This window comes from Ananas comosus, linkage group 11 (assembly GCF_001540865.1).
Source record: "Ananas comosus cultivar F153 linkage group 11, ASM154086v1, whole genome shotgun sequence".
Classification (NCBI taxonomy): Eukaryota; Viridiplantae; Streptophyta; class Magnoliopsida; order Poales; family Bromeliaceae; genus Ananas; species Ananas comosus.
Genome location: NC_033631.1, coordinates 10,263,590 through 10,279,603, shown reverse-complemented (window position 1 = coordinate 10,279,603; position 16,014 = coordinate 10,263,590). Strand labels below are relative to the sequence as shown.

Here is a 16,014-nt window from a genome sequence, read left to right as displayed (position 1 = left end):
ATATTGTGCTTTCATTTAAGTTTATAGATTATAGATATACTGCACTCACTGAAAATATGGAATAATTAGATTTCAAATTTAGAATATTAAGTATCAATTATTAAATCCTTTATTATGTGTGCTATGGATGGTCAGTATTTCGCACTTCTTATTTTCATGAATTGCATAACTATTCAATTAAAATGTTACATGTCAGGTGATGATCTGAAACTAAAGTTTGAAGTAAAAAATTACGCGTAACATTTACACTGTGTGTTAAGTTACATGTTAAGGTTTGGTTTAGCGCTAGATAATCTTTTTGGATGATCGTGCCAAGTTTTCTGCGGGCAAACACCGACATGCCGACCACGTCATCTACATCTAACGAACTTAACATTTCAAGTGATGAAAATGACTAATTTAGTGCATTTATCTAAGTTCAAAAGAGATTAAATTCAATTTAAGTTAATAGAAATGTAGAGGTTTAAACCTGCAAAAAAGTACACATTATGAGGTGCATGGTGGACCGGGAGCACGCATGAATTAATGTTCCCCCCTCACTCTCTCTCTCTCTCTCTCTCTCTCTCTCTCTTTTCTCACTGTGCGTGGTGCAAGTCTCAGAGGTTAAAACAATGCTTGTATAGACCATAGAGTGGACCAAATCCTTGCCTTAGTCCTTACGCTTCATACACTCGCATCTGCTCATCCTCTGCAAGTGAAAACCCCCTCCATCCTACGCCACAACACCACACAACACTCCAAGTTCCAAAACCCACCCCCCTCCTCACTCCTATAAACCCTCGCACAGTGAAAAAGGAAGCCCGAGAACAAACAGGTGGTAACAGCGCCCCCGTTTCAAAAACAGAACACCCAAAACAGAGGGGAGAGAGAGAGAGAGAGAGAGAGAGAGTGAGACGAAGAGAGCAGAAGCGCTTCCCCACACCACATGGGCTCCTCGCAAAAGCGCGTTTGGGTCCCGGGGCCTATCATAATCGGCGCGGGGCCCTCGGGGCTCGCCGCAGCGGCGTGCCTCGCGGAGCTCGGCGTCCCCTCGACGGTGCTCGAGAAGTCGAGCTGCGTCGCGTCGCTGTGGCGCCACCGCACCTACGACCGCCTGAAGCTCCACCTCCCGAAGCGCTTCTGCGAGCTCCCGCTCATGGGCTTCCCCGCGGGCTTCCCCAAGTACCCCACCAAGCACCAGTTCGTCGCCTACATGGAGTCCTATGCCGCCGCCTTCGGGATCGCCCCGCGCTTCGGCGCCGAGGTGGTGCGCGCCGAGCGCGACGCCGCCGCGGGCGCGTGGCGCGTGACGACGCGCCTCGCCGCCGCGGGGCCGGGGCCGGGGGCGGAGGAGGAGGAGGAGGAGCTCGTGAGCAGGTGGGTGGTGGTGGCGACGGGCGAGAACGCCGAGCCCGTGGGCGCGGAGGTGATCAGCGGGATCGAGCGCTTCGCGGGGCGCGTCGTCCACACGAGCGCGTACAAAACCGGCGCCGAGTTCAGCGGCCAAAAGGTGTTGGTGGTGGGGTGCGGCAACTCCGGTATGGAGGTGAGCTTGGACCTATGTCGACACAATGCCAAGCCCTCCATGGTCGTCCGAAACTCGGTTTGTCGATATTAACATTCACTCCTTGAATTCTAAGGTTTATATATATATATATATATATATAGTTGCAAATTCAGAAGCATTTTGGAGCTTTTTTTTATTCGGGGGGAATTACAAAACATCCCCTGAATTGCTTCTTCAATTATTATTATTTNATATATATATATATATATATATATTTGGAATCTTAAGTTCCTCACTTACAATTATAGCTGTTTGGCTCAAAGCCTGCTGGTACCTCCCGAACCGTAACACAGCTGTATCCAGGTTCGAGTGGAGGTATGGCCTCAACGGCGTGGGGTGGTGGTTGTGGAAAACCGGCGACTTGAGCCGCGGCCAAAACATGCGCGAGCACACCTGCTGCGCGGGGCGCTTCGCGAGCTAGGGCGACTAGTGGAGGCGCGGGTGCCCGAGCCGCAAGAGCGGGCAGCGGTGGTGGTGGGTGGACGAGTGCTCGAGGAGGAGGAGTTGCAAATTCAGAAGCATTTTGGAGCTTTTTTTTATTCGGGGGGAATTACAAAACATCCCCTGAATTGCTTCTTCAATTATTATTATTTTATAGCATTGCAGAAAAAAAAATTAAAAAATATTTAAAAGTACTAAAATGAACGCATTTCGCGGCAACAATGCCAAACTAGTCTTAAGAGATCTTGACTTTAATTTTCATATACGTTTGGTATCCAACAACGTAAATTTCTGTCCGATAATATCTGTCATGCACGTGAGCTGTGAGTTTCGTTAAAGAAAGTGATCTACGTAAGTAACGGAGTTTCCGTTGGCAGGTGCATGTGCTTCCGAGGGAGATGCTGGGGATGTCGACGTTCGGGGTGGCGATGGCGCTGCTGAAGTGGCTGCCGGTGCGGGTGGTGGACAGGCTGCTCCTGGCAGCCGCCCACATGATCCTGGGTGACACCGGCCGCCTCGGCCTGCGCCGGCCCAAGACCGGACCCATCGAGCTCAAGAACCTAACCGGCAAGACCCCGGTCCTCGATGTTGGTGCCCTCGACCAAATCAAATCCGGAAACATAACGGTGTGGCTTCTTGTCAGACTCAATTTCCCTCTCGCTCTGTATATCTATAAAATTTATTTATGTACGCAAAAATTATGTTATGTATCGGTCACACTATATTATTTAGTAATAGTAATAACCAGACATATTTTATTTCTAAATAAAAAATATATAAAAATATTTTTAATAATTATAAAGAGACGAATAAACTTAAATGGAACATTCTAATTAGTTGGTGATATCAACAATATAGCTAGCTAGATTCTGATTTTTTTTTTTTCTCTCCTTTTATATTTCCTAAATCAAATCAACAACAAGTCAACAACTGTAGCTTTCTCCAGATATCACGCCACGNTCCTATGCATGCTCTCTATGACGTCACCCTCTATCCTAAGATGTTGATGGAATTGACTCATTGAAGTAGCCATCACATCAACTGTTTTCTGTGATTATTTTACGTGAGTTGCATTATTATTAATATATTATTATTATATTTTTGCTAAAAGGGGCTAACTTTTAGTAGTATGGCAACATGGTCCCTTACCACAAGTGTAGGATTACTTGTGCTAATTAATCCACAGTATCCTTATAGGTAAATATTCCTAGAAAAAGAGTTTAAAAAGGAAAGTGAAAGATAGGGACGTGTAGGTCAAAACCAACCAGGTTAAATAAATCTGTTTCTCAATATTAAACATACATTTTGTTATTTGTCAGTGGCATTTGTCCTTTTTTTAAAAACAAGATACACGTAGTGAGATAGTTCACATGGAATGTGTAGTGTTTGGTTAATTGCTTTACGGCAACTTGTAAGTTTGTCACCATCTGCGTGCTTTTTTGATGCGAAGGTGGTGGGAGGAGTGAAGGAGATAATGAAGGGTGGGGCGAAGTTCGTGGACGGTAGAGAGGAGAAGTATGACGCAATCATTCTGGCGACGGGGTACAAGAGTAACGTTCCCTCGTGGCTCAAGGTGATTAAACGTGACCCTTGCTACAGCTTTATCCTTTTCTATTATAAGCATTCTAAGTTTGGTTATTATTATTAAAGTATCTGGTCTTTATATTTTTTATATCTTATTTTTATTTCAAAATTATTGGATAATATGAGGTTCATGTTGCACTTTCTACTGATAATTAAATAGATTTTGATATTAAATGTAACAATCCAGCCTGCTAACCGACCGTTCCTAGAGTAAGTGGCAAAGAGCTTACTCGTTGGTACCCGAGGTCCCAAGTTCGAATCTTAGTTGATTCACATTTCTAGCTAAGTTTATTTCTAAATGAAATAAACGAAGCAGATAGCGTGCTACCTATCTCTAAAAAAAAAAAAACATTAGTAATTCGTTAAATCCAAGCCTACTTGCTTAAAATGCTTAAATCTAGTTTACTTTATTAGAGTTTTTCGTGTACATATTTCTATACACAATTTGGAGAGCTATACTAAATTTCTTTCTTATCCAGTATAAGTCTTTCCTAGGCTGTTTTTTGATATATTAATTCCACAGAAAAATACAAGTTAAGGGGGGAAAGGTTTTGTCTCTTTTTGAGTTAAGATGTGGGTGGTCTTTTTTGGGTTGAGTAATGTGGAGAGGGAGATGTGGGTCCCTTTAGTTTATGGCTAAGAATGACTTTGGCTTGTGACTAGCTACCACCTAGTGTAGCCAAAGTGTTAGACCCCAATATGGGACCATAGTTTGTTTGTGGCTTGATTCGACGGTTCTGAAGCGTTGTGTTATTTAGAGCCGTATCTTACATATACTTTGTCTAAATTATCTTGTCATAGCTATGCGACCCGTTTGGTTTGTTGTTAATAATATTCAGTAATTTTTTTTATTTTTTATTAAAATTATTATCATTCAACTTAAGTTGGATAATTGTTAAAGTGTTAGTTAAGTAATCAAATTATTATAGATTTCTGGGTAGAGATTACTATATATGTATTAGCATATAAAAATATACTAGTTTTTAATAATCTTCCAACTCAAAGTAACTTGATAAGTTCGGTTAGTAACAAATTCGTTATTCCAAATATAGATTGTACAATATTTTTTGAAATGTTACAAACCTTAAACTAAACAGCGTGTAAGATTTGTACCCTGCTACTCATCCAAAGATGTTTTTGCGAACTGTAGAATGCAAAGCATGTAAGATTTATATTTAATAGCGGTTTTCTAACCGTTGTTTATTAGTCAGCATTTAAAGTCAAAAGCTTTACTCTTTTTTTTTTTTTGCTGTTTGTCAGACAAGATTTTATTGTTATTTTTCATAAGTAATTAAGATAATTAAGATAGGTACTATTAACTAAATAATCAAACAACTTGCTCCCCCGCTTCAGTTGGGAAACAAACAACTCTTTTTTTTTCCTTTTTTTTTTTTTTAGAGATAGGTAGCACGCTTTCCGTTTCGTTTATTTCATTTAGAAATAAACTTAGCTGGCAATGTGAATCTAGATCTTTTTAATTGGAAAACTAATTTCCACATAACTTCTATTTGTTACTCTCAGATTAATATTTCCAACAAGGTACATAAATTAATTGTATCTTATTCAATAGGGAAAAACTTTGAATGTGCTAATATCATTCTATATTATTATTGCATGGTCCTCTCACTTTTCTAACATACATGTGTTTTGGTTACTAGCTTTACGGCTCTTTCTTTACGCCTATATGGTTGTTTTAGTACTTTTTATTTATTATAATTATCATTTTGTCTATAAATTTGATGAGCATTTTAGTACTAAAATGTCGGAAAATACTCAGGATGCTGACGAGCACTTCACAAAGGAGGGCATCCCCAAGACTCCCTTCCCCAGCGGTTGGAAGGGGGACAAGGGGCTGTACTGCGTCGGCTTCACCCGCCGCGGCCTCCTCGGCACGTCCTCCGATGCCGTCAACATCGCCAACGACATTTACCGGCAATGGACGGAGCTGAGCGATCATTCGACCCCGCTCCACCACCTCTTTGACTTCAAAGTTTGACCGCGCGACCATTGCGAAAAGCTCTTCAAAGTATGGGTCCCGCTCAGTTAGATTTTATATATATATATATATATATATATATATATTATTTTGAAAAATAAAATATAATAAAAATATTTTTCTAAAAATCATGATGAGATAGATTAGAGATGCCATGTTAGTGATATATATGACCGTCATATTTTGGACTTTTTAGTGCTAACCCCCTTGTACATTAACCCAATTTTGCATGCATGGGGCCCTTTATTATTGCGAATGTGTATTGTATATTCCAAAAATAAATCAGGGTTAGTATATGTTGTTTGTTTGGGTAAATTGCGATACTAGTAGTCCTTAAACATTTTAGACCAAATTTATTTTGATTGCGAGAACTTTTTAGTTTGACATTTCGAAATTCTTTTGATAAATTAAAAAATAAAATTATTGTTTGATTGGTTCATTTAATTAGATGTCTTTGTGTCAAAAAAAAAAAAAATCTTTCATTTATGTTATACATTTGGTGGAACAATTAATTTTTATAATTACAGCAAAAAAATTATATGGTCGTACATGCTTTAGATTTAGGCAGTAATTTCTCCACAATGATGATGCCTTATTAAAATTTTTATAATTATAAGTATGTTATGAAGTTGTAACTTATTCTGATACCACATTTGTTCTTATACTAATTTTTTACAATATATAGAACAAAAAAGATCTGCTTTGAAAATGCCAAAAGAAGATCGAAAAAGCAATAAAAAAAAAAGACAATATAAATATTTACGTAGTTCGGACATTAAATATACTCCATATTTAATTTTATATATTTGTCACATTAAATTAATAATAAAAAGGTATACTTATATTAAAAATTAAAATTTAATAGTATTAGAAATAATCTTACTAATATTAAAATAGAATGATAAGATTAGAAAATTATGCGGTTTGATGCCTAACGAAATATTATTTAATTTAAAAGTTGGGAGGATCAGAATATATAAAACTAGCTATTGTAATCTAACTAGCTAGGCTTTTGATTTGTTCTATCTGTCGGATCATTGGTGCTAACCATTAATCTCAAAAGATCGAGCTGATAGAAATACGTTACCAATTCACTTAAAGTGTACAGATGCTGCGCCCCCACGGGTTTCGATTGCGACTCGGCTCATCTGGCCTCACGCCACTTCGAATATGACTTGGCCCACCAAACTCACGCCAATTTCAAACGTGACTCAACCCAACCCGGCCTTCCGCCACAGGGCAGAATGCTGGCCTATTTAAGCCAACACTTTCTGTGTCTAGGTTTGTGTGCTAGAGTTGGTGAGCTTTGTTATAATGTCGAAATGAAGTGAATAAATAGGGTGGCTCCATAAACGAGATTTATGCAAAAGGGGTCAAATTAAAGCATCATCAGGTGGACGGAGAACTCGGCCTTGTTCTACGTTTTTCTCTCTGCGAGAGCATGCGGTATATTTATTGAGCAGTGGTTGTAAACAAGGAGAGTAAATTAATGGCCACAACAATACCTTGTGATTGTCTGTTTCTAGTTATAAATGACTCATGCCAATACTTAGATTTCGCATTTATGTCGAAGAGGGAAAATATTTTCGTTTCCATATTTAGTGCGTGCTAAAAAGGCCGTTGATATCGAGATACTTAATGCCTATATATTTCAATTTGGACATTACTAGCTAGAACTTTTTTTTTAATAAAAATATTGTTACAATAATAATAATATTTTTTCAATAAATAAAATTTATTGCAAATCGTTTCTGTAAATATTGTGGTAGTAGTATAATTTACGTTATCAGGATGGCACAAACTGTATAATTAAATAGATGTAATAGCTTAGAACTATTATAATAGGAGTATAACTTTATTCATTATTACTGGGCTTTTTTTAAAACGTTTGTCTGATATGGTATAATTAAATTTTGGTTAAAAAAATTTAAATTGCAATAAATTTTGAAACACGGGATGCGAGGTGAATGACAAGGCTCATTAAACTATATATAATGACGAGATTTTGTTGAGGAGTTTTTCAATGAGAACAAAATCACGTAAGAAGTATAGAGTTTTATCCGAAAAGCTCGAGCTATTAGAAATACACAACAAATTCATTTAAAGTGTACAGACACATCGCAAACAGGTTTCGATTGTGACTTATCCTAACCAGCCTTACGCCATTTCGAACATGACTTGGTCGAACCTAGCCTCATGCACGTCATTTCGAACGTAATTCGGCCTAGCATGACTTCTCGTCACAGAGCAGGATAGTGGTCCATTTAATCCAACAGTGTGTAATTAGTTGCAAAGGCATTTTAGATCCTTTTGCAAAAGCATTTAATATCCTATCTTTGAAAGATCATACAACAAACTTTCTCTAGAACTACCAAAAGAAAGTCTTGAAACAATTCAAAAATATATTGCTTGTCTGTGCATTGTGGGCAGGCAGTGAATGATAACTTTTTATAAAAAAAAATTTGGAAGCAAATAAGAACTTCAAAATTTTTTGTTTTTTATTTTTTATTGCCGTGCAATTATGTTGGATGTAGAGATTATAATCAATTCATCATTTTCTTCTATAATATTTTGGGTAAAAATTTTATTTAAAAATGTAAAGAAACAACAACAATAACAATGTCGAACAAAATTTAAAGTTTCTGCTCTTGCTGCGGTGAAAAATAGTTAGAGAGAATATTTAAGTTAAAAGTTAGATCAATTCTTCAAAAAACAAATTTTTTCTATTGAACCAAATTAAACCCAGAACCAAATTGAGGGTCAATTTGGTATTGAGGCCCATCTAACACAATTAGACAACAAAATTAATACAAAAAAAAAAATCTCTTTCTCAAAATTTTAAAAATATCTAATATATTCTTGGTTGACTAAATGGTCCTAATCAGACATCTGAGTAAAAATCCTCCAAAAAAATGTATAGATATATTTTTCTGTTTTCTAATAGGATTGCCGAAAATATTTCATATTGATTTATTACTAAATATAAAACATAATATTATACTAAATAAATAGCATATCACCCTTCTGATGGAAGTTTATATACATGGGTAGTTCTTCTTCGCAGGCGTGAGCATTATTATTCGGTTTAATATATATTAGTTTTACATTTTAAAAAAAAAGTTATATTAATTTTAAGTAATAATTATATAATTAAAGATATTAATTATTATTATCATCTTAGACTAATGATTTTATAATTTAATTATGATTATATCTCACTTTTTATAGTTTTTAAAAAATTAAACTAAATAAGAAATATTTTATTAAAACTACATCAATTGAATCAAGCCAACCAAATTAATCATTACTTTTTTTGAAAGAGAGAAAGATATGTTAGGATTTGGTTAGATTTGTAGTTAAATCATATTTGGATAATAATTAATATTTAAATCTGTTTGAGATAAATTAAGATTTAAATATTAATTAGAGGATAAACCTAACTAGATTATGATTAATATTTAAATCAGATTGATTAAGATAGATTTATATATTAATTAAAGTATGAATCCTAAATATATTAGGATTGGGGTACGTTTTAAGTTGAGCATTATAAATAGACTTTGTGGCTCTCTTTTTTGATAGTAGTACGGCTGGAATCATTGGGGTGTCGTACCAGAGAGAGAAAAAGAGAGAGAGAGTTATTTTAGTGCATCTTGTGCACGGGTGCACGCGGAGAGGTATTCTTTGTGGGTTTATAGAAGATGAGAGAAGGGTAGAAAAGATTCAGAAAGATGGCTAGGGTTGTAGCTACTCTGTTGCAGAATAGGAGTCAGGTGTAATCTTCTCTTATTTAATTGAATCTTATTTTATCCGCATATTTTCTGTTTTGGTTTTTTTTTTTATGATTGTATCAGCTTTTGCTGAGGAGACGGGTTTATAGTAAAAACCCGATTCGACGCTTCCGTTGCGGAATCCCAACAATCGATACCGGATCCACAGCAGTCGGTATCGGAGCGGGTTGCGGATTCACGAGATCCGATACCGGGACGAGTACCGGATTCCCAACAAGATAGCCTACAATTCATTTCTTTTTTTTTTAAGTACATTTAGTCAAAAATATAAAGCAATTAGATTTTAAATATAGAATTCAGACTATTAGTCATCAAATTTTTTACACCCTCGAGTTAGAGAAAGTTTACTACACCACATCATTCAGTCAATCATATCTCTTTCTTTGAGAGAAAAATATAATAAAAGTATCTTTTAAAAATTATGATGGAACAGATAAACTATAGAATAATTATTTAATTAGTTGAAAATATCACCTCAGTAACATGATTACTGTATTTTAGAAAAATGGACCGGTGTCACGGAGTCAATCACATCTTTTTTTTTGTGAAAAAAAATATAATGAAAAATATTTTTTTTTAAAAAAATTATGATAAAATAGATAAATTTTACAAAAAATTTTTTATTGACTGAAAATATCAGTGACATAACTGCTATATTATTTTAGAAAAATGGGAATGGTCCCAACTAGTTCTTGGTGGCTATACACAATGTCAGTGAGTCGCTCTATCATCTATGCATGCAAAAGAAAGAAAAGCTGCAATTAAGTGGACAATGATAGGGCTCTGCCACGCCTTAATGTTCGCATCACACCAACTTGCTGAGCACTTTGGAGGAGCCTACGTACGGTGCCAGATTTCCTGACGTATCCCTCTCATCACCATGCGTGCAGTACATTACCATTACCCCTGCAAAATATTTTGACCGTATATATATTCTAATTAATTAAAACTTTTATACAATACGAAGAGATGTAATATAGCAAAAGTAATGTAATGATCTAATAAAAGATTTGTTACTCTGCTCTGAGGCAGGATAGAAAATTTTATTTTGAGCGAAGAGAGAGTATGTCGTCCATTTCGTTTATATTTTAAAAAATTAAATTTATCTAAAACTATAAAATAATTATGTCTCGAATTTGGGAATTGAAATATCAATCATTAAACTTTATGTTAGGAGTGCAAGATAGAATATACTAATATAACATTCTTTTTAATATATATTTTTTTATAAATTATTGGTATGCTGATAAATTTATAAAATATATTTTTTAATTGCGCGCATAAATTGCTTAATATCCTTAGCATCATATATATATATATATATAGAGAGAGAGAGAGAGAGAGAGAGAGAGAGAGAGAGAGAGAGAGAGAGAGATAGAAGTATTACTGCTTTCAAGTATAAAAAAGTTTAGTTTACTTTCAACTGTTAGCTCTTAATTAGTTTTTTCACCATTTATAATTTTGGAATTAATATTATATTTTGTGCGGACCATCAATCTAGTGGGGAGACTATCATCTACTCGTACTGTAATCTATGATCTAAGAGTCAAATGTTTAGAAGCATAAATTTTTGCTATACTTTCGAAAATATATAGTTATATATATACATAATATTAATATAATCTATATTATATATATAGAGAGAAGAGAGAGATGAGAGAGAGAGAATTGAGCTCCATACTTTTTTAAAAGTACAAGTTAGTGGGTCTTTTTGATTGTTTAAACATTGGATTAAGGGATATGTGGTTAGAATGATGTGAGTTTCTATGGTTGAGTGGATGATTGGCTGAATTAGTATAATTTATACCGGCAAACAATGAATTATACAGCACAAAAATATCATAAACACTAATTTTAGTACTGTTACAGACACCGGTAACCTAACTTATATATTATGTATTATAATATATATATATATTTATATTATATATGAGTATATATATATTATATTATATATGATATCTATATACTATTCACACAGACGAACGCAGTAACGTTGAGAGGAGGTGCGATGAGTGATGGTGTGGGTGAGATGGGGGAGATGCATGATGGAGTAAGGATGAAAAGAAAGAAGCTGGTTGTACGTGTACGTTACGTGGGAGAAAGAAGACGCGGATTGCGTGATCAGCCACGACGCGCGATAATTATGAGTCGTCCAGACGTACCGGTGGGTGTTTGGTTGGACTCGAGTGCTTGTGGGTGTGGGTGTGGGTGTGGGTGTGGGTGGATCTTCGAGCTCGGTCGTCCACCGCACGCTTACACGCGCACCGCAGGCGAGTAGGCGACGTCACCCGCCCGCTGCTCGACTCGATTTTCTGCAGTGCCCGGTTTCAGAAGAGAGCGGGATAGAGCCAACCAGTGAACATTGAATGCTTCGTTTTACTTTACCCCCCTTTTTTTTTATTTTTCTTTTTAAGTTTGGATTGAAAAAAAAGAAAAAAAGAATTATTAAATTTTTATTTATTCAAATTAAAGCAGAAAATTATTTGGTTTGAAACTTAGGGGTGTTTAGTTCGTCAAAAAAACATTAAAAAAAAATTGAGAAAATTTTTTTTTAATGAAAAACTTTTATTTCAGTATTTCATCTGTGTAGTTTCAAGAAAACTTAGTTTTTTCAAACAATTTATTTTTCAAATTTTATAACAAATTAAATTTTATGTTTTTGAAAAAATAAAAATACTAATTTTTTATACAATTACATAGATTATAAATTTAGATGTTGTTTGATATCGTTGCTATTTTTATGTTTTTTTTTCTTCAGAACTAAAAGTTTTTCAGTTGGTAAAAAAAAGAGTGTATATATCTTCTGAACTTTTGCCTTTTTATAAACAGACATAAAATTTTGAATTTTTAGAATTTTAAATCTTATAAAATAGTTTAATCGACCATCGTCTCCAATTGAAGTTACTAATTATGGGGCTATTTTGGCTGTTTGTATTGCATATAATTTTATAAAGCTTCAAACATAAGAAAATTTATTTTTGTAATTCTAACGTAGCAAGAGAAAAAAAAAATCTAAATCAAAGTTTTATTCAATATTCTTTGATTCTCATGCTCAATTACCACAACTAGAATAAAAGAAACATATTTCTTCATATTTTGAAGTATTACAGAAATATATATTCAAAATTCAATCGACTATTTGTAAGTAGTCAGTTTGCCTGAGTAGAGTGATCTATTAAGGAGCTTAATTATCAAAATCAAAAGTTCACGTGCTTGTTAGCAAAAGAGGTGAAGTTCAGAAAAATCAGCAATTACTTTGCTGCATAAAAATTTAAGCAATTAGAACCATTTTATTCTTGTATTTGATTATCAAGTTTTTGAATAACTAACAAATTTGGATATGAAACTTGTTTAGAACGAGGTAGCATATTGCATCGATCGCAATTTATAATAAGTTGAAAATCACTTTTTTCTGTAAAGAATTAAACCTACAATTATTAGATTTGATAGCACCCTGTTTTTGTTCCTTGTCCATTTCAATTTGACACGCAAAATTTGGTTGACCCGGACCTTGAATTACTATCTATCTTCCCATTCTAAATATTGACGAGACTCATCATAAATCCATCTATACCCTTCTATATATATCTTCTATACATTATTCCTCTTAAATTTGTTGCATGATAATATTTCTTTTATTATTGAGTGTGGACTCCACCTCGACCCAGCTCAAGTCCTCCACATATTTTCCCCTTTCCACTTTTTTTACTTGAACCGAACCAATTTTTTTTTTTTCTTTCTTTACTTGAACCGAGCCGATTGCTATTGAGTGCAGGCTTTCCTAAATCAGCTCAAGTTTTCTACATATTTTTTTCTTTCTTCACTTGAACCGAACTTGATTTTTCTATTTCTTTACTTGAATCGAATCGAGTCAACCTGTTGCATTGGGTCGAACCAGCGCAATTACTCTACATGTTTTGATCTTTGAATCGAATTTCTCTCTTTCTTTACTGAAACCAAACTGATCATTGTTGAATGCGGACTCTGTTCCGAACCGGCTTAAGTTTTTCTTTTTTTGCTTGAATCGAATCGGATTTTATTTTATTTTATTTTATTTTTTTTTGCTTGAACTGAACAGTACGAAACCTCTACATTGGGCATACTTGTTCATCTTCCTCTTCCTTCTGTTGTTAGCTTCTTTCATCGACAAGATGAATCGCACTACTCATCATTGCTTCTTTTCTTGCCGTTTTCTCTTCCTTTATCGTTATTTTCTATTTTTTTTCTAATTATCCACCAGTCGCATTGTACAGGTTTCTATACTAATATTTCATAATGTTACCTACTAAAATAAATAAAATATTATTTTGGTCCTATTTTTCTCATGCCACACGAAACAATTTCGTTGCAATCTCAAACAGTGACTATTTTGAAATGAGAAGATAGTTAGTAATATTTTTTACACTAAAATTGTGTAAAAAATTGTGTAAAATTAAAAATAAGATTTTATTTTTTTTTTCTATTTTTAAAAATTTTAACCCAGACTATGAAGCTTATCGGGCTCGACCCATTAACTTATGGGTCCACATCCATTTGTGGACCTATTACGTGTAACAGTTGTGTTGAACAATTTACACTGTGGGCTCGTGTTAAAAACCCTGTAGAGGGCCTTGGTACTAATTAGCGTTCGCCGATTTCGGCCCATTTGTGAATGGCCCTCTTCTTTAATCCATTCCATTCATTTGCATTCAGTGGCACTTTCGATTCATTTTATTTACAACACGATTTATTAATTAAATTAAATTTTTTATTAAATTTAATCATGATTCTATTTAATTTGATTGTTCCGTATGACTTTTTAGAAATGAACTTAAATAGAAATACTAGCAACTAGTCTTGGAATCTTGAGGCCTCAAATACTAACTATTAAATTCTTAGCCAACTGTGCAAGATATGATTGGTTCCTTTTTTTTTTTCTCTCTTCATAGTCTTTTTTCGCATTTATTCATCGTTCTGTACTATTTGTACGAATGAGAGTCATCTTCGGTGATATTTAAACCAAAAGCAGGCTATTGAATCACTTTAGCTTCCACAGTTTTTGCGAAGTTCGGTTTCATTAGATGCTTCATTCTTGTGCAACTATGAAGAAATTTTTAAAAAGGAAGGGCTTAAAACTGGAGACAAATAAAAAATATAGTTCTAGTTTGAAATTATTTTCTAAAATTTGGAGAAAGGATATAAAATCTAATAAAAATGTAAAAAAAAAGAGGAAATAATAAAATTAATAAACTGAGTCAATTTCAAAAGCGTTATGTATATTTTAACAATTATGAACTGAGTCAGTTCGATTAGATTCTCTTATACATATGGTAAAAACTCCAGCACAAAAACCTTCTATCACAGCAAAGACCTAGATTGAGAACTTATAAAATGAAGGCCAATTGTTTTCAGAACTGGAAAGCCCAAGTCCCTGCAATTTGAAGAGGCTTCTAGTGGGCTTCATGGAGAACCCGATTGGGCCCAATGATGTTAGGAGTAGAAACGGGTTGGATATGAAAACGGATAGTGCTTAATCTATATTCATATATTGATCGGATACTAGAATTTATATTTATATTCGGTAAAAACGGATTCGGAAACAAGTTGGATATGAATTGAATATTTAAGAATTACCTATAACTAAAAGCAATATATATATATATATATATATATATATATATATATATATATATATATATATAGTGCGGCTAGTATATTTATGGAAGCACGTAGACCTTCGTGCTTCGAAGTTGTTTTCGATGTTGGGACTTTCGAATCGACGATCGACTCTGTTAGACTTGATCTAGAGTATTTGAAGTATCTAGAAAATAAATTTTGTGATTTTTTCGATATCATTTGCCTAATGATCGAAGGGGCTCAAAATAAACGGCTGAAAATAAAAATCTCACAAAATGTGATGATATGACATTAAAAATTTAAATCAAAGATATTGATCTTATTTTATATAATATAAAGAATTTTTTATTAAAATTTCACGTGATTTAGATATTTCTACACCGTTAAACTTGCAACCGGCTCACCACGGCCATTAAAATTATTGATTTTGAGCCCTTTCGATCACTAGGGAAATGATATCGAAAAATCGCAAACTTTATTTTCTAGGTACTTCAAATACTCTAGATCAACGCTAACGGAGCCGATCGTCGATTCGAAAGTCCGAACATCGAAAACAACTTGGAAGCACGGAAGTCTCCGTGCTTCCATAAGCATACCAGCCAAACTCTCTCTCTCTAGGGTTGAGTAGGTGGTTGGTTGAATAGTATAATCTAATGGGTGAAAATGATCAAAGGTGTAAATCTAACGGTAAAAAATTCACAAGCACCAAGTGCTTGGTGCTTTTAGAAGCACCATAGCTATATATATATATATATATATATATATTCGACTATTATGCTAATAACACCCAGCACTTGGTGTTACTAAGTTTTTCGCCATTAAATTTATCATTTTGACTATTTTCACATGTTAGATCATATAATTCACCAACTATCCACTCAGTCGTAGAGGATCATTATTATTCTAACCGCACAACTCTTCATTGAAGGGCATAATAGCACTAATGACTTGATACTATTAATAGTATTAATAGTATTAATAATATAGTAGTTTAGTTTTATATATATATATATATATATATATATATATATATATAT

The 16,014-nt window shown here is 34.3% G+C and overlaps 1 protein-coding gene across 1 annotated transcript; it reads left to right on the top strand.

The window, feature by feature from the left end:
- LOC109717157 (probable indole-3-pyruvate monooxygenase YUCCA4) lies at positions 926–5,567 on the top strand. The gene is made up of 4 exons (XM_020242830.1): positions 926–1,582; positions 2,365–2,613; positions 3,438–3,560; positions 5,349–5,567. Exons 1-4 carry the CDS (start codon positions 926–928, stop codon positions 5,565–5,567), a joined length of 1,248 nt encoding a protein of 415 aa, XP_020098419.1.